This window comes from Patagioenas fasciata, chromosome 10 (assembly GCF_037038585.1).
Source record: "Patagioenas fasciata isolate bPatFas1 chromosome 10, bPatFas1.hap1, whole genome shotgun sequence".
Taxonomy (NCBI): domain Eukaryota; kingdom Metazoa; phylum Chordata; class Aves; order Columbiformes; family Columbidae; genus Patagioenas; species Patagioenas fasciata.
The window spans coordinates 1,144,437-1,169,514 of record NC_092529.1 but is presented as its reverse complement, the minus strand read 5'-3'; the positions used below and the strand labels follow the sequence as shown (position 1 = coordinate 1,169,514).

Below are 25,078 nucleotides of genomic sequence, written 5' to 3'. Positions count from 1 at the left end.
CGGGATGAACCGATACTACAAAATAAGCTTGAAATGAAGAACTGGAACAAGTTGGTGTTTGAGTTGCATTTTACTGTGAAATACGCAGTTCCAGACCTGATGGTGGAAGATGTTCAGTGTTGCCAAGGGTGACTCAGGAGCCCATTAAAGAGATGTGTTGATCCTTGGTGCAGCTGCCCACAAACAGGCTCTGCTTCTCAACAAAGACACCCAAGCGTGATCCAGAAAGAGCTCTTCATTAATAGAAGAAAATGAAATAAATGAAGAATAATGTTCAATGTTAAAGGGAAATTAACATTAATTAATCACTGACTAACACAATGTTCCCACCATTAATCATTCACTCTTACTGTAATCGGGACATCAGCTGGGCAAACAACACGTAAACCTCCCGAGCGTGATGTTTGCCATAGTCCTGGAAACACAGAAATTGCCTTCAGGAGAATCTGCCTCCCCCAGCAGGGACCCGTGTGCTCATCTGCCAGCAGCGAGTGTCCTGCAGGGAGCTGCAGCTCCAGCCGCGTCCCGTGATGGAGCCGAAGGCTCCGCAAGACGCTGCTCGGCAGGACCGGGGGCTGTTCGCACTCAGCCTGCCCGGGAAAGGGCCGGGGGGATTGCATCCCCTGCGCTTTATGGATCACAACGCTTCTGCCAAGATGTGGCAGCCGTTTGGAAAGCAGGCTGTAATTCCCTAGAGCTTTTTGGTGTTTCAAACATATTTCAGAACAGAAAATGTGATGGAAGAGAGAGCTTGCTGCTTTAAACTGAAGTTTTGCATGCGAGATATTGATGGCAAACAGCAGATTTTTACCAAAATGGAAGAAATCAGTTAAGAGACAAAATATTTATTTGGCTAATGAAAAACAAACGAACAAAACGATAGAACAACAGTAACAAAACCCAACTCATTTAAAATACTCTGGTTTGTGGTCTTGACATGAAGCCACTGTTGTTCCCATGGCAGTAGGATGACGTCTCGACCTCGAACCTTGCAGGACCAAAAAGACAATGAATATGGCTTAAGAGAAGAAGAATGATGTGTTTAAAAACACACAAATAGGAAAAGCTATAGGGAAGGAGTGCAAACCTATCTATTTGGTGTGCAAGTTGGGTGAAGCGGGTAAACGTCCAGTTTTCCTTGTGGTTCGTGCCTGGCACACGAACCAGTGCTGTCAGATGTGAACCACATCAGCAGCTTCCAATACTGAAACAGAAAGAACTGGCAGCGATTCATAGATCCGAGAGGACATTTAGGGGACACACTAGGCAGCAGGACTACATTAAAGATCGTCTTTACTGCTTAGACATCCATGGCATTGTGCTGCAGCTTATTCTACATTTGCTCGTTCATCTTGTGTCTGCGTGAATGGGAGACTCCTCGTTACAGGCTGATTGTTCAGCACCTTTGGTGGTGATAAATGGTGGTTTTACAAATGGATTAGTGTAGAGAAGAGTTGGTTATTAGACACCTTGAAAACTGGTGTCCCGTTGGAGCATCCAGCCCTTGTCATCCTGGCACCAGCGTGTGCTCAAGAGAGCTGGACCAAGGGGTCAAACTTCATGATCAGAGAGAGTAATCAAATCATAGCCCTTTCTCTTCTTGGAGCGGGGTTCAGGTTGGGTGTGAGGAAGGGATTGTTGGCCCTGAGGGTGGTGAGAGCCTGGCCCAGGTTGGGCAGAGAGGTGGTGGATGAACCATCCCTGGAGACATCCCAGGCCAGGCTGGACGGGGCTCTGAGCAACCTGAGCTGGTGAAGATGTCCCTGTCATGGCAGGGGTGGCACTGGGGGAGCTGGGAAGGGCCCTTCAACCCGAACTGTTCTGCGGTTCTTGATCTCCGGTGGCCTCCCCTTACCATCTTCATCATCTTTGGGAACACAGAGTTGTCATATTGGGCCAGCTTGGGGTTGGGTCTCGATGAATCGTGGGATGGTAACTTTCGGATTCTGGTCAGATCAGTGTGAGCCCTGTGACGAGATCTGGGAGAGGAGCGGGTGCCAGGCCGGTGAGGTTTGAAATGAGCAAACGTGACGTAGTGTTTTTCAAACTAAAGTCCCTCTCAGTCGGATCAGTAACGCAGAGGAACACGTGGCGTGAAGCAGGAGCAAAGTTTCCAGCTGAGTCTGTGGGAGGTTCGTCCACATCCAATGGTTGTGAGTGTTAGAAAAGGAAGAGAAGAAGAACTGCTGAACTGTCAGATTGGAGCCGATGCAAACAGATGTTCGCGTTGGACATCTGGGATGTCGCCTGTGCGGGAAGGGAAAACGGCTTTTGTGGGCGTCCGTAACAGGCTCTGACACACTCGATAGTGTTGTATCCATTTAAGTACTTTTCTCCTTGTATTCAGACAAAATTCTACTCCTCATACATATAAATTTATATTGCTTTTAGATATCCTGTGGTAAAAAAACCCCAGTATGTGCTTTTTATACTGCAAGCGACTGAAACAGCCAGAGGTGGTTAATATTTTATGGAGAGAGGAAAAAGGCTAAAAAACCAAAAAGCCACCTAAGTAATATAAGCAATGGAGTGAAGTTTGTAGAAACTTCACTTTTTGCAGAAGTGCAAAATATGCTCCTTATGATTTTTGAGTTGAAAAAGCAGTTGTTGGCAAGTTGGAGTGCAAACACTTGTCCTTCCTTTTATTTATAACTTTAAAAAGCCGGCACTCGTCTGTCTCAGTGTGGTTCTGTGTGTGGGGCTGCATGCTTTGTACTGGATGTTTGTCTAATTGATAACGGGTGAACAGCACCCAGACAGTCAGCCTGGTTAACTGTTCCACTTAATATAACACCGCCCAATGAATGGATGAACTAAGCTGATCAGCAGCTGAGCAAGCTCCGTTAACTGCTTTGTACAAATGGGAGGAGAGCAATCCTAAAATGTCACTGATCATTTATTACAACAGCGATTGTAGGCACAGACAAATGAGGAATTTCAATTATTTTTGACGGCCAGGGTGCCATTTTCTGTGCAACCGCAGTAGTTGGCGTTGGCTGAAAGTCATCCCTAAGGTAGGTTAAAAAGAACGAACCCTGATAAATGGGTGCAATCGATCTGTTTGTCTTTGTGCTCCCCAAGCCTTGCTGGGCCCTGGGCAAAGCACTGAGCAAGTAAATCATGTCCCAGCGCTCAGCACCACGCTGAGCTCTGCAAGGCTTTGCAGGGGACTCCTGGTTTGCGTTAAAAACCTAAAGCGTCCCAGCTCGTTATCACCGCTCTGGCTGTAAAACCAGCGGTTGGGCACAGGAGAGACACAGCACATCTGGAGGGAAGACGGTGCCAAGTGATGGGGGACTCTGTTCTGTGACATCCACAGCGACAGCCCGAGCACCTGCTGAATGTTTAAGTGCTTTTTAGGTTTGATAACTCATAGCAAGTGAGAGTAACAACCTGCAACACGTAATATTACCTCTACAAACAGGAAGGTGTCTCAACAAGTGTTGGGGTATTTAATAATTATGGATGGTTTGGATGAATTCACGCATCTGCTGGGTCTTCAGCAGCAGTTTTGCTGTACAGGTTTGCTTTTCCTGTGCTGCAGTAGTTGTCAACGTTGGTAATGTAGCGGTTGTTAGTGTACGTACGGATATGGTGCGCGTTCTGTGGAAATGCTGCGTTTGCTCTCGTCTGCTGCCGAGCTCAGTGGGAAGCAAAGGGCTGAGCCCTTTGCAGCGTTGAGCCTGGGGAAACAGAGTGTTTGTTCTTCTGAGAAGGCAGGAGAGCTAATAAATATTTGTAGAAATGCTGTGCAGAGACAGAATATGAGAATGCAGAAGGTGCTTGTACTGAGACGTGAAATACCGACCTTGCCACAGTCTAGAAGTCTCAAATCATTATATATGATCATGCTTGTGTATATTGCAAATCTTTTTTTTCCCCTCCTTGGCATCTCAAGTGAGAATTATGGCAGGTTCCTTAATCTAAGGAACAGTCCCAGACTGTTACTCACACAATTGCATAATGTGCTTGAGGATCAACATACTGTCAGCTTGATAACTGCTTAGGGACCTTTGTTATCAAGGAGAAAATGGCCCTGCACAGTATTCTGGTCTCTGTGTTATAGCAAGAAACCATCAGGCTCCTGGAAAAGCAGCAACTGATTTGTCACGGGCAGGCAGAAGTTTAGGACACAGCTGAATGGCGACCGGGTTGCCTTTGTGGGATGGGGATGTCCATGCTCAGCAGCCCTCATGATTGTTCTTCAGCAGGAAGGATCAAAAACGAGTATCGTTCTGTCAAAATCTAGAGTTGCAGCTTAAAGTTTAAGAACTTCATCCCCAAACCTGCTGAAGGCTCCTTGTGGTTTCAGCCAGCGCTGACAGCTGTGGCTGGAAACGCGGTCGCATTCAGGATCCCAAATAACCTGACGCTAGTGACACCAAAACACCAATAAAAAGGACACAGCGAGAAAAATGGTTTGTGTCTGTATTTGGTTAAAGCTGCCTGAAAGGAAGAAATTGTGAATGTGCAGATATACAGTTGTTTGCAATTGATTAATGATTCTTTGTGTAACTTGAAGTCAACGAAAAGGTTGTTGCTTTGACTTTTACGTTGTAAAGGAATATGGTGGAGAAATGTAGATGGATGCAATGAAGACAAACGGAGGCTCAGCTGAAGCTAACTGCTTTAGCCAACTGCTGCAAGAAGTGCAATGAGTATATGAATATGTATATTTATCGGAAATTATTTTTTTCTACAGATCCCACAAATCAGTTATGCCTCAACTGCACCAGAGTTGAGCGATGACAGGCGCTATGATTTCTTCTCACGTGTGGTTCCTCCAGATTCCTTCCAAGCACAAGCAATGGTGGACATTGTGAAAGCTTTGGGATGGAATTATGTGTCCACTTTGGCATCTGAAGGGAATTATGGAGAAAAAGGAGTGGAGTCCTTCATGCAAATTTCCAGAGAGGCAGGTAGGCAACGCCATCCTCCCTCCAGAAAACGCTATAGAAGTAATGAATGTTATTTTGTGCCAAATGTTATATTATTTTTCTAGAACATATCTTTGATTCTAAAGGTGCTCCAGTTCTTTGCAACGCCTCTGTGATGGCTCCTAGATCCTCTCATTCCTAAATTGCTTATGGAGTTTGAAACCTTAGTGGTTTTCAATCATTTCTGGAGCAAAAAGAAAACCCTGAGCCTTATCAAGCTCCTACTGTTCCTCTGGACAGCGTTATATTTTGTTGACAGGGGTAGAAGACAGATTTTAAAATGCTGAGCTTTTATCTCTCCGCAGCTAGGAATGGTGTGACGACTGCTTGTTACCAGACGTTGACTGTGTCGCGCTGTTGCTGTTCGCTCGCGGATCGCTGCCTGATTTGTATTGCTTTGCTGTCGCGTGTCTCCTGACCGGGGCTGCTCAGAGAATTCATAATCTTCCTCCTGAAGGCTCAAAGATTACGGGGCTGGGATACAGAGGGAGCGAGCTCGGTGGTGCAGGGTGAGGCCCATCATACCTTGGGTGGGGTGCATCACGTTTTGCACGTTACTGGTTTCATTTAGTGGTGTCCCACTAAGGCCGAACTCTATCGGACATTGTCATTGTCAGAGAGGGATGCTCCCAAGGAGATGCTGTGTCTTGTGCTGGGTCAGGTTTTTGATATCGAGTCAAACTGTCGTGATTTTTGCTGTCAGAAATCTCCAGCTTCACAGCCTGTTTTCCTGTTCAGGTGCAAAACAGAGCAGACCTGTCCCAAAGGTGTGACTGCTGTGTCACTGTGCTCACACCGCTCTCCATGTAACCTGTTCTTCAGGGTAAATCATTGTAGATTTCCCCAGAGACCTCCAGAACACAGGAGACTTGAGGTGGCACTTCAAGGGATACAGGAATAAACCCATGGCGAGCTGATTTGTAATCCAGACTCACCAAGGTCTGGAGGTTTGATTATTTGAAGCTGATTCATGTACTGGTAAGGGAAAATAAGCAGCAGTTCTCATTCGTTGTTGTGATATACGCAAGACCCATCTCCAGAAGGGTATAATGATAGAAGATGTGTAGAAGAGGTTCTCGGGAAAATGGTTTGGAGGTGGGCTTGACAGTGTTGGGGTGATGCTTGGACTCTGATCTTAAAGGTCTTTTCCAACCAAAATGATTCTATGATCCCGATCAGGACCCCATCATCATTGCACAAGGATAAGCTCTATAGTATTCCCAAAACGAACCCGCAGGTCCCCCACCCTGCTGTGTTAAATACAAACAGCGTAACACAACCCACGATTCGCTTGCTGAATTCCATAAATCACCATCCAGACTGGTGAGTGCAGGAGAGGGGGGACTGGGGAGGGACAGGGGAGCTCGGGAGCAGCCTGGGGGGCTCCCATCCGCTGCTTCCCCTGCAGACACTCGGGTTTTGCAAAGCGGTGCCGGCCCCTGGGCAGCAGCACCGAGCTGGCTGTGGGACAAGGGGCTCTAGACAGGGGAGTCCAGAATGGTTGCATTGTGTGGGTATCACAGAAGGAACTTAGATTTGCATACATCCGTCTGTTCGTTTGGATGCATATTTATGTGGAATTAAAGAAAATGGGTTTGGATTTAATACCACAGGAAGTGGCAAATTCCAGTGCTCATTATAATTTAAAATTGACTTTATTTGCAAATATCCAGTGTTGCAAAATCATACCAGAAATGTGTTCTCTATGTCAAGGACAAACTCTAGCTGAATAATACTGTATCATTTTATAGACTTTCTGTAGAATTAAATTAATGATAGGAGCAGTTCGTGTAGCCAACACGTAATTCAATGTCCTTCATTAAAAATAAAGCACAAGACCAAAAGAAAACTGCTTAAAACAGCTTTGCATGCAGGGTGATACAGGTCACACCTACAAGATTAAGATGCTAACAGGGATAGCGCATAAACTTTCTGTCAGATATGCAGCCTGTCTTGTCTGGAACAGGAATAATCCAATCCCCGGCAATGCCTCCAGTTCAATGCAGCTGCTTTTTCTTCTTAGGGCTGTGCTGAATTTTTTATGTTAGACAGATAAAGCCTGTGCAAATTTCTGCGGGGATTTAATACCTGTCAACACGTCCCCTGGCTTTTAAAAACCCTGGGGAGCATCAGAAGATCCTGTTGTCTAGATATGTAATGGAGCAGTGCTGCCTGGAGACAGAGATCCTGACCTTGATCCCCTACGTGGAGACGGCACCTTGTCCCTTTGGGGATTGCTTGTGACCGTCTCCCAGGTGCTGTTTTGGGGGGTCACGTTGCAATATTTGCCCGTGCTCTGGGGGAGACAGCATTGAGGGTGCATTGGTTTGGGGTTGTTTTCCTGGTGGCTGTGGCTCCCTAGGGACATTGTGTGCAAAAGACACGGTTAACCAGGGCCAGGGTTTGGAAAGAGCAATAAGCAGCAATAATTTTACTGACCCGTGGCTGTGGGGCAGTTAGTCACCCCTTCAACATCGATTCAAAGCCACTGGAGTGGTCAAGAGCCTCATGTCTGAACGTGTCATCTCTAATGAGGAACAGAAGGGACAGAAAGTTTCACAAAATAGAGAAGTATTACAAAGATCAGCGCACTTCAGGTATTTAATAGATCTAAATGGCTCCAAACACATGCGTCCTGACTGAGGTGTGTAGTTATCTTTGCCATTGGGCACGACGATGTGTGCTGGGATGGGGACTCGCTTGTGAGGATCCTGCGAGTAGATGAATGTGGTGCTTGGGGTGCCGGTCAGAACTCAGGCTAATTAGAAAACTCCTGCCAGAAGCAAGAGAAATGCAACAGCAGCGAGAGGTTTTTCCTTTGTCGAAAGACCCGATTCTTGTGGGGTCAGGGTGGCTGTGATTGCCGGTGCTGTCCCTGCGGGGACATGGGCTGCGGGACAGGATTGGGGTTTAAGTGGTCGGGCACGCGTTGCCTCATTTCCACTTAGCTAAAACACGGGACGTTCATCAGGGGGAGCTGTGCTATGCACGAAGTATTGTCCATGTAATTTCTGTGTTTGGGCTTTGGTCCCATTCAGGTTCTTGTCTCTCACATTTAAGAAGGACAAGGAATTACTGGAGAGAGCCCAGCAAGGGCTACAAAGATGCCGAGGGATCCGGAGCATCTTTGTGATGAGGAGACTGAGAGAGCTGGGGCTGTTGAGCTGGAGAAGAGAAGCTGAGCGGGATGTGATCAATGGGATCAATAGCTCAGGGTGGGTGTCAGAGGATGGAGCAGACTCTGTTCAGTGGTGCCCAACGCCAGGGTGAGGGGCAACGGGCACAGACTGAAACACAGGAGGCTCCATGTGAACATGAGCAGAACCTTGTTTGCTGGGAGGTGCCAGAGCCTGGCCCAGGCTGCCCAGAGCGGGTGTGGAGTCTCCTGCTCTGAGACATTCAAACCCCCTGGGATCCTGCGTGATCTGCTCGGTGACCCTGGGTGATCTGCTCGGTGACCCTGCGTGATCTGCTCGGTGACCCTGCGTGAGCAGGGGTTGGACCAGATGATCTGCAGAGGTGCCTTCATCCCCAACCAGCCTGTGATTCTGGGATTCTCTTTACCAGTGGCTGTAGTGGCTGTTTGGCAGCTTTCCCACTCCGGGGGTGTCGGAGCTGCTGCAGGTCCTGCCCTCACGGCCCCTTTTGCCGAGCAGAGCCGGGGGGTCAGGGCAGGTCCTGCCCAATGCGGCCCTCGAGAACCCAGCGCAGCTCCAGGAGCTGAAACGTGGTAATTAGTCAGAGTTTGAGACGCGCCGGCAATCAGCAGTCATTATTAGCTCCCAGACAATTGCTTTGTATCTCATAATCAAGGTTTTTTGGCAGAAAAGGCAGCTCAGTCCAGAGGTACCAGCACGTTTATTATCTTTGGCCTCGAATCTGTAGCAGCTAATTATCCTAAATTCAGTGTTTTATCCAAACTTGTTTCTGATTCAGCCAAGATCTTAGGAGTTGTGAGGATGAGTAAAAAGCGCTATCCTTGCTTAGTTTTCAAATATGCTTTAGTATATAAAGACTTTGCTTGATCCTTTGAGTTAATAACTCTTCACAAAGTGACTTTTATTATGAGTACTTCAAGCAAGTTTGAATATGTCATTGTGGCAGGAGATGAAGATTTGAAACATGCTCTGCAGTCTGTGGGATTAATAAATAAGGGGAATGGTCTAATTATGGAAAATCTAAAGGACAATTTCAGATTATTAATGAAACTACCGAATACTTAAATTTCAAAGATTAATTCGTCTTTGATTTTTTTTTTAAAGATTAATCTGTACCAGAAGGTTAATTGCTATCTGTAAGAAATATATATATATTGAAGTCGTTAGCAAAAGACCACTTGAATGCCTCCTAACAGATAAATGAAAGATCTAGTATGCATTTATTCAGTGGTTTTCGCTCTGAAAATCCCCCGTTTTCACAGATGAGTGCACTGGCTGCTTTGCTGGGGAGACGTTGGCGCTCGCTCCGTGGTGCTGCCTGTGTGGTGTTGGAAGGGGGATGCTTGGCTCTGCCAATCCCAATGACTGCGACCTCCACCTCTTTATATATATATGTATTTATATTTATATATGTAAAGCAGATATCACCATATCAATAAACATAGGTCTTCTGCCTTCCCAGAGCTCCCTTGTCCAACTCCAGCCCACAAATCCGTGTTTCCGCTCAGCCAGGCTGGTTTTGGGCGCAGTTCTGCTTGTTTGCACGCGCTACACCCATGGTGTTGGGCAGAGTAGTAATGCAGTATCTTAATTTACAAACTAAGCATTGATTAGTTGAGATGATGATGTTCTCAACCATTCGGAAGGACAAGAGAAGAAAAATTCTGGAAAAGCGTGTCTGCTTTCTCTGTGTATTAAAGACGTGAAAGAAAAGGATTAAAGCTCTTGTAGCAGCGTGCTGATGTGATTATACGCACTGAAGTTTCCTCTGAAGACTTTTAGTTGCAGTGTCATATTTGTTAAAAGGCTATCATCGCCTCGACAGAACAAAAAAGCAGAGTAAACTCTAATCCACTTTGACACAGGAAGCACAGCACTTGCAGCAGTCTCTTTATCTTCTTCTCTCCTCCTTTTGCTGAAGACGTTTTTGAAACATTCATTTCTTTAAGTCTTCTGTCCCCATGATGCTCGGGCGCTGCTCAGACAGCTGTTCGGGAGCTGGGAACATCTGCATGTGGTGGAACGGCCGAGATGCACAAGCTGCAGGAGCCGAGACAGAGGAACACAAGAAACATCAAAACCTCTCATTGTCAGGGCAGAGAGCCCTGAAACCATGAATCCTCCCCCTCACCCTCACAAGTAGAATTTCTTTGTTCAGTGATACTGAACAGTGTTTCTTTTCTATCCTCCTATTTAAGCTTGAATTTCCTTTTTATCTTGTTTTTTTTCCCAGCTTTATATTTGCTAGGAAAAACCATGCGTGCACACAGACGTGCACACCTATATGAGACACGTTGCCCCATATCTAACAGATGTCACTCTTCCAAAATCAGATTGATCACTTTTTTCCATGCCATCGTAATCTGTGCAATAATTAGTATGATCTCCTAATGCATTGGTTTCTTACAAATTAGCTGCGTACAATTAAATAATTCCTACAGAAAATACATCATATGGGTCTGTTATTGGTAGCAAAGACTGTTTTAAACCTCTTCAGCCACCTAAATGTTAATATATGACAGCTTTTCCTAGAGCCTTGATATTTGTTTTCTCTCCTGACTTGTGTTTCTAAGAAGATCTGTATGTTTCGATTGGGGTTTTTGGTGATCTGAACCATCTCTTGGTGCTGTGTGTGAAATGCTCAGTGTTGTATATCGCTATAAAATGTGCTTTTAAAGGCAGGAGCTGCTCCCCCAGCCCCAGTGATTCACACAGCGTTTCCCTGGGCTCCTGTTCCTCTGTGCACTGCCCACTCTGATCCCGAGTCTGCGTTTTTGTACTAGAACTTCATTCTCCTGCTGTCGGCGGGGAATTACATTAACGCAAATTAGTGCTGGATAACACGAGAGAGTTAAATCATCGCTGCGAGGGAGTTTTGTACAACTGTGTTTCAAGAAGAGAGAGGAGACTATTCTGTCTGTACCTCTCAAATAGGAGACCAGTTCCTATTCCCGAGTAGAAAATCCTGATTTCCTTTTTTGTCTTACATTCTGATGTTAATGAAACATCTCTTTTTTATTTCCTCTTGATCCATTAAAGCCCCACTGAATGTGTTCAGAATACTCATAACAACGAGCAGTCACGTTACAGCATAACACAAGGTTAAAAGAAGCCAAAAAATGAGGAAGGAAGGTGAAAAAGTTGGTGGCGTCACTACGATGCACTGTGGTGGGCGAAGACTGCACCGACTACGTTGATAAATAACTAATACAGTTTATTAGTGGAGCTTTGCAGAGCACGCTGGCAATGGGCGATATCACACGTCAGCCGGCGATGCCCGGAATATATGATCTGTAATTTCTCCTCTTTGCGGCAGCTGACAGAGCCCGACTTTGAACAGAAACACTGCTCAGATGTTCCTCTGAGTGAGTCACCGTTGGGAAGCGGAAGGGCTGAGGTATCATCCTGTCCACTATCTATTGTATTTATTTAGCTGAAGGAGCAGCATTTTGCAGCGTTCACTGGATCTCCCTGTGCCTGACCCAAGGGGCAGAAACCCCTGTAGCACCTCGGAGCGAGCAGCTGAGCTTACGTTCTAACAGATTGCTCTATAAACACGTTTTTGAAGTGCAGCCCAAAGCCCAGCCTAAGAAAAGCAAGCGTTGTCCCGTGGTGTTCAGGCTGTATCTCAGGTGCAGAGCCTGCGCCTTTGTCTTTGCCTGTGGTAAATGATTATATTTTTGATGGGAATGGCCTTTATTCATTTACTTGAGAGTCTGTTGTCTGGATCAAATATAAATGTATAAACCACTAATGAAATCAAGACATTTATATCAAGCACTTCAAGTAGTTTCTGGTTTTCTCTCTGTTTTTCTCAAATATTCGTGCATCTGTCCCTGTTGCTGTTCAGCGATGTTACGCTAAATAACAATGTTATGGAATCTATTATTTTCCTTCCTATGTTTTGTCAAACAACAGATGTTTCGTCATTTCAGGAAAAAGTCCATAAAAATGGCTTTCTAAAGTCATCCCAACTTGTATGCTGCAGTCTGTCAGGTTTAAAAGGTATAATAGGATTTTCTTGTAATTGTAACTGATCTAGTAGATGATGCACTGGACTCGATCCTCGGGCGTGTTTTGGATCACATTCAAAGTTGAACAGTTCTGATAGTGGAAAAGAAGCAGCAAAGCGTGTCCCTGCAAAGCAAATCTGTTACTCGGTGTGTGCGGTCGATGCTGTTGTGGCTTCTTTAATAACCAGTGTAAGTGATGTTGTTCAGGGGGGCGAGCGGATCATGTCCTTAAGGTGATGGCCGGACTTTTGAGTTGCCCGGGATATTGGGTAAAACTCATCAGGTGCCTGGCTTAGACGCTGAGAAACCCTCAGGCACCTGCCTGTATTTTTAGGTTATCACAACGTTGTGAATGCAAATCTTCTTCTCTTTAACGAGGCATCTTCGTACCTAAGACACACCAGATGTCCGGAGCGAGTTGGCTCCGTTCCCTCTGCGGTAACGAGGAGCGATGGGATCCCAGCTGCCCTTTGGAAACATCTGTTTAGTGAGCACAATGGGAGCGTAGGCACCAAATAGCAGCACGTCGTTAAAGAATTAAAAATAATAACTCCGGTCATTGATATGTATGTGATATATGCATTTTCCTGCCTTCTTGTCATTGTTTGAAGATAAATACCTGGTGCAGATTTATGGGGTTCTTCTGGTCTTAGGGCAGCAGCGATAGGCGTTGGGAGCAGGGTCGTACCTGGGAGCGCTGCAGCATCGCAAGCCCATCTGCCCAAATGCTGTTAAAATTGCGCGGTGAGACCAGCGGGGCTCCGAGTAATTCCTCCTGCTCAAATAGACTCATGAAAAATCAATAAAACAGAGTTTGAGGAGAAGGAAGGCGGTAGGGATATGACATTATCATTACCTTCGCCTCTGCTTATGTGAAATCCGAGACTGGTTGCAAGCTGATAGATGCAGAAACTTGCACTCTGTACCCCCGAATGACCTCACATAGCTGGGTTTGGTAAAGTATTATTAGGTAGCCGTAGCAGGCTGCTGTCACAGTTATAGCATAAGTCACTTTAATGACAAATATCGGGCTTTTTATGGCATTTATTGAACATTTGGAGATTGCATTTCAAGGACAGAATAAAATTGGAATAGGCAATTCTTGTTACTAAACAAATAACTGCTAGCATCCTTTAAAAATGTTACCCCAAATTTAATCAAACATTGCTGTTGTGGTTATGTGAAGAGGATCACGTGGATCAGCTGAAAACCAGTGATCGGTTAAGTCCCTGTTATTTCAAAGCAGGGCCGTGTATTGTTGAGCCTTTATTTTTCCCGGTGAGGTTGGGCATCCCTGGGCAATGCTCCTGCAGTTTGCAGCGTGTGTGCCCCGTGATACAGAAGCAAAGAAGCTTTTTTTGATGCAGATTCCGTAACTTAGTCATCCCAATTCAGTTGTTTTCACTTGTTCTTTAAAAGGTTTTCCGCATCTCAAGGGTGATGCGTTCCTCTTGGTAAGGACAGCAGTACAGGGCAGAATTGAAGCGAGAGCATTTGTGCCTGTTCTGTGTCCATCTTCTGCTGGGCAGAATAGAAATGTTCTTAAGCAGTGGTGGAAATATTAGGGAAAGGGGTAAAACGTTTGTTAATGTGCATCGGGAGGCTTGAGGTGAAGGTCCCAGTGAAGTGCAAAAGCTGATGTTGTTTTGGGGAGGAGCGGCGGAAAGGAGGGAGCTCAGATGTACTGAACGATAAAAGGAAAGAACAAGTCTAGAAACAGCAGGACAGGGATGAGGATGAGGAGGAGAGACGAAAAGCCATGAAGTAAAGGTTGCTAGAAGTGGCTGGGGCTGGAAAGACTGAACCACGGCAGGGAAAATATCCCTGGGTAAAGAAGACTTGTTATCAAGAGCAGCCTAGAAAATCACATCTGTTTCACCAAAATAATGTAATGATTTCAGAAGCAGAAGTGACTTTGATTGCAAAACCTTAAAACTTCTGGAAGATAAGGTAGAACTTCTTTCCCAAGGCCATTTTTTGTGCCCGGGCGATGGCATCTGGTGCCTCTGCTCCTCCCGACGCTGTTTCCCTACCCGCGAATCCCGCTCCCATCTCACCCCCAATGCCAATTCCAGTGTGTGGTGAGAAGCAACTTGTCAGTTTTCCTGAAGGAATAAAATGCGTTTCGTAAGAAACCTTGTGCAGAGGAAGCCCCTGCCGTCACTTTGCCTTTCCCCACGGAAAACAGAAATATTGTGATTATGCTGAGATTTTCCCGCGGGATACGTCTGGTTTGCAAAGTAGGATGAATTTGTTGGAACGTCATTTGGGACCAGGTCTAAAAGCATTTCTGCATCTGAAGGGTAATATATAATAGACTGCAGTAAGTTATTCCAGTTTCTGCCACTGAAATCCTACATCCCAGGAGGAAATACAAAATATTGCCTCATCTTGTACCTTCCATACTTCACAGTTCCTTTTCACTTTGTGCTAATGCAAAGAACAGCTTTCCTAGCCAAGGGGGAGCAGCAGCACATCAATAATTCTCAGACGCCTCTTCCATCACGTGCCCTCTCCAGACTCCTTCGCTCCTGAGCCCAGTTTGTCACAGCGGGTGACAAACGGCCCGAACCCTCCGCACCAGGGAAGGTGGATCTGGGGCATCGCTGGGGATCTCCTGGCCATGCCAAAAACCTTCCCTGGACCTCCCCAGCCCAGCTCCCTCATGGAGGAAAAAAGAGCAATGAGAGGTGAAAGTCATCTGAACTGGGTGTATGTGCCCCCTCTTTGCAAAACCACAGCGGGTAACAGGTGATGATCAGTGGACTTTATATTCTTTACTTACTCATTCTTAGGAAAGTTGTTTATCAGAGCAGTGTTTGAAACACCCAGACTATTTGTTGTAGTATATTCAACAAGATACCTGAGCTGAAAAGATGACCTGCAATACGGCATTTTAAATGGTTTACACATTGGGAAGATAGATATCTATATATCTATATCTATAAATATATATCTATATATATATATATATATATATACACCGTTCTGTTTCCCTTTGGTCTTTTGAGATTGATATGCTTTCAGTCCATAAGGAATCAGGAGGCCATCTCGCTTGCTCTCATTATTTTAGCAGTTTACCAATGTTCAATATTTAAACAAAAACCTCGTGGTGACAATGCCCCTCCCTGATCTCCAATGCTGCAGCTGTTGCCATCAGCACATATATCACTCCCTCTGCAAATCACGGTGCTTTCGCTATTCCCCGCTCATATCATTTTTGGCTTGTTGGTAACAAAAAGCTGGTAAAAAAAAAAGGGCAAATATTCAATTATTTTATTATAAGAAAAAAGACTTAATGTGTATTAATATTTCAATGTGTAAACATGGCGATGAACCAGATGAAACTTTGGGTAACAGGGAGGGAACTCAAACAGGCAGACGGCAGATTTCCATTGCCGGTTGGAACTGGATGTGATGCTGATGCTGCAGCACACGCTGCAACCGGGTCCTTACAACATTCCCCGGGATGCTGTTTGTTTGGGAGAGCCCAGGGAGGACACAGAAGGCAGTCTAGGGTTATTTTTAAGATCAGATGCTCACATGTTGTGTTTGCCGCCTGTGACACGTGTATCCGCGGTTCCCGCGGGGTTCCGGCCCCGTCCCGGCGTTTGCCGCCTGCCTCAGGCACAACCAGCCCGACGGGAGATTGAACGGAGCCGGTGCCGAGCAGCTCCGAGCTCTCCGGGCTGCTCTGCACACCCGCCTGGGGCTGGAGCAAATCGGAGAAACAAGAATCCGATGGCTGTTCCTGTTCCGGAGCTCTGGGGGGGTCTGTTTGTCCCGGTGCTGCTCAGCAGAGCCGCATTCTCACCGTGCCAGTTCTCTGGGTACCAGCACATCCCCGCGCTGCAACAGGGAAAGTGGCTTCCTGTGGAAAATAAAGCGTGGAATTGGTTCAGGTAGCGGCTTTAGAATGGAAGATTTTATCCAGAAGCCTGGAAGAACCTATCTCAGGCTATGATCTAGAAAACACTCTCTTTAAGCGTTGGTTAAAGATGACTTATATTTTAATTCCCTGAATGTATTTTGTTTCTCCCCTTAATTTCACTAATCCATATGTCTAATCAACCCTTTAATTAACTCTCAGTTTATCTTAAATCTGTATTTTGTTCCTTTTCTTCAAATGATTTTGTTCTGCTGCTGCTATTGCTGCACCAGTGCAAAGGGCATTTCAGAGCAAGGGGCCCGGCCCCGTGTGCTCTCAGGACACGACTGCTCCGTTCTGATCTTTCTGATGACTCCTCTTCCTCAGGATGAAGGCCGGTGAGGAGCTTTCGAGGAGACATCTCCTCCGGGGAAGTTCCACCTCAACAAGTCAGGAAGCCAATGCAATGATCCCAAATATAGCGGCTTTTCTGCTTAAAAAATGAAGGATTTCACTTAACTGATCGTGTTTTAAGACGGGTGCAGATGTGAAACAGCAGGAAGCTTCTTTTGACAGCTTTTCTTTGACTTTTCATTGCTGTTTATGTATTTCTTTTAAAGCTGATTTTTATATTCAGGAAAAAGAAAGTCTAGACAGATTGTCTAAAAACTTTTATTGGGTAATTAAGATGATACTGCTGGTGTATCGCTGCTGGATAACGTGCAGACTCTGGTTAAGAAATGGCCTTTGTGCCTTCTGCCAAACTTTCTTTTATTATTCCTTGGGAGGGCTATTTTAATATCTGACTATTTCAAAGTCCAAATCAAACGTCTCTTGAAGTCTTATGCTTGGACATCTCAACCTATATAAAGGAATCTGAGTGCCTTGATTTTTTTTTTCTGAGGTACCAAGCATTTGTGGTTTCCATTCCGATTCACTGGAGATGCGATTGCTCTGTATGCGCAGAAATCCAACCCAGCCTTGAGTCCCTGTGTCCCAGCGTTGTGGCCTCGGTGCTCGTGTGCAGGGGGAGACCAACAGCCCCCAAAACGCAGCTCAGCACCGTGCTGAGCGTTGTCAGAGGCAGAACCCCGGGAGGAGCCGTGTTCCCGATGCTGTTCCCTCGGTAAATAACTCTGCTCTGGAGCGGTTGGTTCATCCAGGAGAGCGCTCATTGGGAAGCTGGGGTGAGGCGTGTTTGCTCTGGACACCTGCATGTTAAAATAGGTCTTATTTCAGCAGCTCACACTGAGTGCTATGAGCAGTATCCTCTTTACCTCGAGCCGGGATGAATTTGAGCTTGGATATCCCCAGGTTTGAGTTTTTACCTCTTAGTAATTCCCTGTAACAGTTCATTTCTTCGGTTCTTCGTTCTTAGGAAATCACAGCCTATTCATTACATCCAGAACTCTTCTCAAACCTCTAGTTGCTGTAATCAAATAACTTCTATTTATTAACATCAGGAGGGAAGACGGAGCAGCAGCATCACGGAATTGCAGCCCAAGTCTGTAGCACATGAGCTGTTCCTTGAAATAAAGAGCTTTGGAAAATCTCTGCAGAGCTCTGGGAAGGTGCCGCCCCTCTCTGGGTCCTTTGCACTCCCGTGCCCCACGGTGCCACCGCTCTGCAAGATGCACTGAAAAAGCAATTAGCACTTTGGGATGCTTTGCAAAATTTTATCGGTCTTCCACCTCTTGAGGCTCTGGCTGTTTCACTCGAGGCTTCTTTAATGCTTTACTTTTTTTTTCCTTAGTCTTCTCCAAGAACAAATCCAAGAGCTGGAGGTACAGTGCGATCGGTCAAGCAATTTACAGTCCTGCTCCTTGAGAACTGCAGGAGTCACTGAAAGCACCCCTTCTTTCTAATGCCACACCACGTTCTTCTTCTCCCTTCCCTCTTTTTCCCTTCCTTGCATTCATGTCGCTGCCTCTGAGATTCAGGATTAAGGGCAGCAGCAACTTCGGTATCCAAGAAAGTCATTCATTTAACTTGAGAACAAATAACATCCTCTAAGCCATTTTAGCCATTTCCTCACATTTCACTGGGAAACATGGAAAAATCATTGGCGCTCTAGCATTTAAAAACCAACCAAGCAAAGTAAAACCAGTTGCTTGCAGTAGGAGATACTGAGCCAAAACCCTCTTCCACAGAAATTCTGCTTTGGAGAAGTGCAATCTTTTTCTTTTAATTATTTCCTCCGGAGCTAATAATCCATTAAAGGGCTTTATTACTTGTGCAAGGCCCTTGGCGATGCTGAGTGGAAGTGCCCGGAGCCGATGGTCACACGAGCTGCCCAGGAGTGAAGCGAAGGGCACAAGCGGTGCTCTGCCGGTTGTGAGTCGCTTGATTAGAAGTTACATCTTGCACAAGTGACCTGTCATCTGTCACTGGCTCCTGCCCGTCCGATAGCTGCTGTGGCCTCGGCAGCCCTGGACACGTCCTACCACAGCCCAGACCCGGCTTTGCCGCTTTATTAGCACCGAGTAATGTCAAAGGACATCACCACATGAGAGCGGAGCGCAGCCCTGGGTAAAGTAGTGATCAAAGCCGAAGAGAACCATCTTGCTGATTTTTAGTGGGATATACGTTATGATATTTTACGAACGTCTGGTTTCCGGGCGGCTCCATGCCCTGCGGCCAGCGGGAGCTGCAGCCCCGCTCCGCATCTGCGGCTCCGCTCCCCGGTCTCAGCCCCGCGTTGCACATAAACAAAGCGAGATAACGTCGTGTTTTGTGCCCGCTGTTGGATTTTACTGAGAGTTTTCAACAACCTCCCTAGCAGGAAAAATAAAGCACAGTCTTTTTAATCGTTTCTCAAGTGCAAGCAGGTTTCAAAGCAAAGCCTATGTAGTTTTGTCAGCTTCAGAAAGCCTTTCTTAAAGCAGAATGCTATTGATTAAGCTCTAACGACATCTTTTTTCTTAAAAAGGAGCCTAGAATCATAAACATTAAAGGTAGGAAGGATGTAATTTGGATGTCATTAGTACTTAAGCTGCTTTTCTCTATTGTACATGAATGTGCGCAGGTGTATTAGCAGCTGGGTTTGAATATAGGATTTTTCCTGTCCTATGCTATATCAAAACCGGTTGAAAATGTCTGGTATTGGAAGCTTATTTGCAGAATGTCCTTTGCTCATCTAAGCAGTTGTGTCATGAATTGATCTCTATCCAAGAGGAGCACTCTCTCTCTCTCTCTCTATTTTTTTTATCCAGCCAATCTATATAATGTTGGTTGCGATGGCAAATCTGCATATGAAAGTCCTTCTTAGCCAAGGTCTCCTTGCAAGGAGGGGGTGGGGGCTGCTGGGGGTCCCAGGGACCCCCCGATGTGGATGTGGCATCAGCGAGCACAAATCACCGCTCTCCACTCCAGCGGGTCAGGGACTGGCTTAGCGATATTGGCCGCGGTCTTCAGGGGCTCTTTAAGGGATTTGCCTCTAATTCAGCTTTCAGTTTGAAGTAGCAAGCATACAATTATGTAGATTTAAACTTCCCTTCCTCTCCGCTCCAGAAGTAAAGCTGTCCTCTGAGCGGAATTACGTGATGCTGTACTTCGCATCTTTGCTATGTAATATGGATTAGCTGTGGCTCGGCGTTCCTGCAGGAGGCCCCTGGATGTGCTTGTTGTGTGGGACAGAGGGCAGCTGTGATTCACAAATGATGCGTTTCTCGGCCTCCTCTGGAAAACAAGTGATGTGGAATAGATGGAAACGGAACAAAATGGCACTTTTGCCCGACAGCTATGTTTGTTGCTGAACCACAGATGGTTCCCAGTTTCTTTTTCAAGGTTGACAGGTATGCTTCATCTGTAGGTTTCTTTACTGTGGTGCAGTTTCTTTGTGTGCTGAATTACAGGGAAGAGCATTACTAGGGAATTAATCTAGCAAAAGTCTGGTTGACAGCTCCAAGTATGCAAATAAAGTCGCATAAAGGAAACCAAAGATTTGGAGACAGGATCAGAAAAGTGCAAAATCTTAAATATTCAAAGGCAAAAGATATGACAATGACACGATCAGACAAAGAGTCACATTATTTTAACTAAGAGCCATATTTAGAACAGCCTGGGAGAACATTTTCTGGGCAGCTAAGGCTGCCTAAGTGAGAAAAATGAATTACCCTCTCGACTTTTGCTTTTCGTGATCCAATGTATGGACTTGGGGAAATGGTTTTAGAACAAAGATCAGCACTGTCATTACATCAATATGACTTACTGTAAAGTGTCGGGCACTGTGGCTGGAGATGGAAAAGTTGCCAGGCTAAATTAATTAGAAGAAAAGCATGAAGAGCAATTGGCAGTAAGTGCTCATAGATGTGGTCGCTGGCATTCTCGCATGTAAGGAAGTCTGCAGTTGTCAAAGCACATGTCGTACTTGGGAAAAACATCTTCCAGTTCTGTGAATAACCTTGGAACTTCATTAGAGATCGCTTTATGAATACAGGATACTGTGAGCCTTTGAAATAACAAAGCTCCGTTTGCAAGTTGCAGCAGCCAACCCCATATCAATGAAAAGAATACGATGTCTCAAAGGTTAGCAAAAACCAGAAAGGCAGCTTGTCCATGTCTTGTGAATGTGTAAGTTTTCAGTCTATGTGTTTTTATAAGAGGCAGATAATTTAGATGGTAAAATCTAGCATATTCTATGGAAAAAGGGGGGTGTGAGCTGCCCAGCTACACCTCAGCCAAATATTTCTTTCCCCTGTTTGCTGGTGGAGTTGCACATTCCTGGGACCATGTCCCTGGTGTGCGGCACGGCCAGGGCTGCTCCGGCAGCACCGGGAAAGCCTCCGGCCCAGTTCACAAGGCTGTGTCCCACGGGCATGGAACGTGTGTGCATCAGCGCTCTGGGACATCAACTGGTGGTGGCAAATGAGACAACCAGGAGACACGTTAGTCGGGGATGAAAGAGGAGGTGATAGATGGTGGTGAACAAAGCTGAACCTGGTTGGGTTTTACCTCCCAGTGCTCCTCCCAGACACCGTTTCTTAAAATAGCGTAAAGAGAGTTTTAGCAAGAGGGGAAGCATGGTCAGAAAGGATCCTTCTTGCCAAAGTCAGGGATGACACAGAGACGCTTCCCTTCCCCATCAGAAAAGTGAAGGGGCCAGATCCTTAGGAGAGGAGAGCTTGGTCAAACGGGGAATGCAGGGACTGAAAAGGCTGATTTAATTGGTGGGGCAGGTGAGTTAATGGTGGCCTTTCAATGGAACGGGGAGCGATGCTGACAGCAGTGTCACAGCTCCTCTTCTGCACCGTTGCCACGTCATCATTAACAGGCATTTGCCACTCTGGGGTTTTCTTTCTCTTCTTATTCCTGCTTGAACTACAACCTATAGTGCAGTCATTAAACTAATGATCATTTTAATTTTGATTGTTTGCTGTGAATATAACTCATTCCATTGGCGTGTTAGCTCTTCAGTCAACAGAAACGTATATTCTTTCACTCTGACTGTCCTTAAGGGAAACTAAATATTTAGTTCTAAATGCTTCTCAGAATAGACGCAAATAAACAAGGCTGCTGAGATGATGGATAACAATTCTTAAGGCCTCATTAGCGGTATTCAGGAGCAGTAATTTTCTTTGTGCCGTTATGAGGAATTATTGCAGACAAAACCCAACATCCAAACTTCAATCTCTGTTCTAGAAAGCTCTTACTGTTTTTGATATAAACATACCCCTATGAAAGGACGAACAGTTTCTTCACTTCCAGTCACACATGTATTTTATTAACCCTTTCAAGTGTAAGGAGAAAAGAATTAAAGCCATTTAAGTCAAAATGTTCCTGTTTAAGTCATCCGTGGACTATTTGCAATGTTGGACTTTGGGTTTCTCATCTTCTCAGGCTCCCACATCACATGGTCTAAAACTCTGTGGGTGTCTATGTATATATGGATATGCGTATATACCTATATGACCTCATTCATGACTTAATGCATCACTTCCTCGGTGATGTGAATGGGTGTTATTGTACCTGTACTAGAGATAAAGAAATAAGACACAGAGGAGCGAAGTGCAGAATCAGAGCCTGGGGTCTCCTCATTCTTCATTGAATCTCTGTTTTTGTGGGTCGCCAATCCAAATCCTGACATTCAGTTGTTATTGGGCACCTGGAGAAAAATAAGTCCAAGTTTCACAACTTTTTGAAGTTATGCAAAGCCAACTTACTTACGCTAAGTAAACAGTGCAGAAGCAGTTTCTAACCAAGTTCTCTAGGAAGCAGAATACCCAATAATTCAATAAACTCAGCACCGGACAAAGCCCAAGGTTACTTACAGAGACATAATCCTCCCCAGAGAAGTACAAGTATGTTGAGAGAGCGCATTAAAGTTAAACTCGATTATAGAGAGCAGCTCAGTATTTCTGATAAAATCATTAATCTAATTTTTGGCTATGTTTTTTTATTCTTTATCCACCATTACAACCACCCCGCATTGCTTTCAGGCTGGCCGTGCGGCTGGGAAGGCTGATTAAATTGCAAAGCTGACTTTTAGATGAAGGGATCCGTATCTAGCTACACTCATTATCAGCTCCAAGAAATTAAATCTACCATAAATGATTTACTCTAAAACAAATCAAATAGGCATTGGAAAGACAAAGGGCACAGTGACCACAATGATTACATCTTGGTGGAAGGAAACAGCGATGGAGAAAGAACCAGATAAAGTGCAGACCTGCCACAGGGTCTCCAGCTTTGTCTGCAACCGCTCGTAGCTTGGCGCAGTGAGTCTGTGCAGCCTTGTGTTTACCGTGATTGTGTTCCCCTCTGCACATTTACCTGTTCGTTATTCCTTCCAGGATGCAAATAAAACCAAAATAACAGCCAACCAACCAAAAAAGCCCCAAACAAATTAAAAAACCCCACCACAAAACCAAAACAAACCAGGGACTTCTCCTTGGCTCTGCCTCAAAGCCTGTGTGCATACGTAGGAATGTATCTATAGATATATGTTTATATCTATTTTTAGGTATGGTTACATGATGTATCTTGAAGATCAGCATCTCTAGCTTGATCACTGCACATCTGTGTTTCCTATCTATTCATATCTATGTAATTATATATCTATTATCTATCTAATCTATATATCTATATAATTATATATCTATTCGTGTCTATATAATTGTAGAGATTAATGGTGTTATTACACCAGACTGCTGCCCGTGACATGGGACACGGAGCAGCCTGCGGACATGCAAGGGAGCAAGCGGAGCCTGTTATTGTGCTGCCGTAACCAATTTGTTTGGTACATGAAATATTGAGAAACGAGCTGCTGAGCAGGGATGTACGTGAGCAGTACGAACATCGACCTGCCCGCTGGTGAGCCCACCGCCCTGCCCGTCCCATCCGCTCCTTGGCCAGCTGCCCGGAGCAGCTGGCACCCTTCTGCTTAAAATAACCATTGAAAATATTAAAAAAACCAAAAAAAAAGACCTAGAGCATCCCTAGGCTTGCTCAGTTGGATTCAGGGCTCTCACCAAGGCTTTTCTGGAATATTCCAAAGCCAGAAGTCAATGGAATTTTTCACTGCGGTGTTTCAGCTTTCCTGAGGGTAACAGCAGTGTGATGTAAGTTATGCTTTGGCTTCTGACTGTTAGACAGGACCATGAGATACACGCTGTGGTCAGGTACAACTGGTCTGGCAGAACCCCAGTGCCGCAGGATGCTCTGGTCCTCCCTCTGCCTTGTATTTTAGGATCCATCCATATGGCTGCGGAACTAGCGCTTCGTTTTGAGTCTCAAGTTTTAGTTATCCCTAATTCACACGTTTATAAAAAGTATATTATTTGTACTCTAAGCTAATTTTTTCAGTCGAAAGTGACGTTAGTGTGTAACTTCATCTTGTCTCGGTGCGCGTTGATGGGAAAGTTCAGCTGTGCTCTGGTTGATCTTAATTTTGAATTAACCCAAAGGAAAACTTCACGCAGAAAATGTCTGTGCTTTTTACAGGAGATAAACCATGAGACTTGTTCTGAAAACCTCCCGTATTCTTAGGTGTGTCCAGTCAGGTAAAGCCGGGCTGCCCCTGTACCCCTCAATGTGTTTCAGATCTGAAACAAAACCAGACGGATTAGCTGGATTTGCTAATCAAAAAATTCACGTGAATGCAATTTCAACTCACATACGCAACTTCTAACATGTGTCCAAATGGCCAAGGGGTTTTTTTGGTTGGTTGGTTTTTTTAACCTTCAGTTTTTGAGTGAGAAAACAGTACAAGAAGGTGTTTTCTGCTACAAGAGCTTCCAGCTCCGTATCTGGTTTAATTGTACTGGGGTCTGTGAAGTCTTTGCCAAAGTCTTTAAGGGCACCCTCAGTCCTCTCCTTGCATGGGGACTCCCAAAACAGCTGCTTTCCACTCCCGGCTTTGCTGCTCTTCCTTTTCATGTGCTTGATGAAGAGCTGCAGTTAGCATAGAGGAAAAGGGTAAAGGGTGTTCTTGTGTTACTTTTAAATATTGGACCTGAATTTTATTTTCATTTCACACTATATTTTTTACACACGTACAGTTAATAATTAACAGAAAAGTTAACTCCGCCACAACGACTTCTAATAATGATTTAGATCAAGAGAAACTAATTAAAAGCAAGGGTTCTAAAAATCGGTTTTCACCTATTTCTGAAAGTTTGTGAACGTGTTCTGGAGCCAGATTGGCAACCAAAACGACAGCGCAGGGGAATCTCAGGAGTGCTCTTGGGAGACTTTGAGCTCATGAACCTGACCGTAGAGAGCATTTAAACACCACACAGGGTCATTAACCGTGGGCTGCGGGGCCGGTTACCGTAATGTGCAGGTTTGGGGTTTTGCCTGTGATCCAGGCAGTCCCTGCTGTAAACCTGCTGGCCAGGACTCTCTGACCCTCTCAGGTCTGCAGATAGAATGCAGGAGTTAAGAGGTAATTATCTTCAGCATTTTCCTGAGCTCTCATCATGTTTCACATCACAAGTGCTTATTTTCTTTGGAAACTGGAGCAATGGTGTTTTGTTCCCCGCTGCCCGCTCCTTCCCCAGCTGTGTTCCATCCACAACGCGAATTTGGGCAAAACCAACCATTTTTCTTTAGCTAAAGTTGTACCTGAGGAGTGTGCACGGTTTGAGGTTCATGAAGCTTCGA

At 45.2% G+C, this 25,078-nt stretch overlaps 1 protein-coding gene across 1 annotated transcript in view; it reads left to right on the top strand.

Annotated features, from left to right (window-relative positions):
* GRM7 (glutamate metabotropic receptor 7) overlaps positions 1 to 25,078 on the top strand; it is a 240,943-nt gene that overhangs the window by 81,707 nt on the left and 134,158 nt on the right. The window contains exon 2 of the mRNA XM_065845743.2: positions 4,703 to 4,919. Coding sequence (XP_065701815.1) covers positions 4,703 to 4,919 — 217 coding nt within the window. The remainder of the gene's footprint in view (positions 1 to 4,702; positions 4,920 to 25,078) is intronic.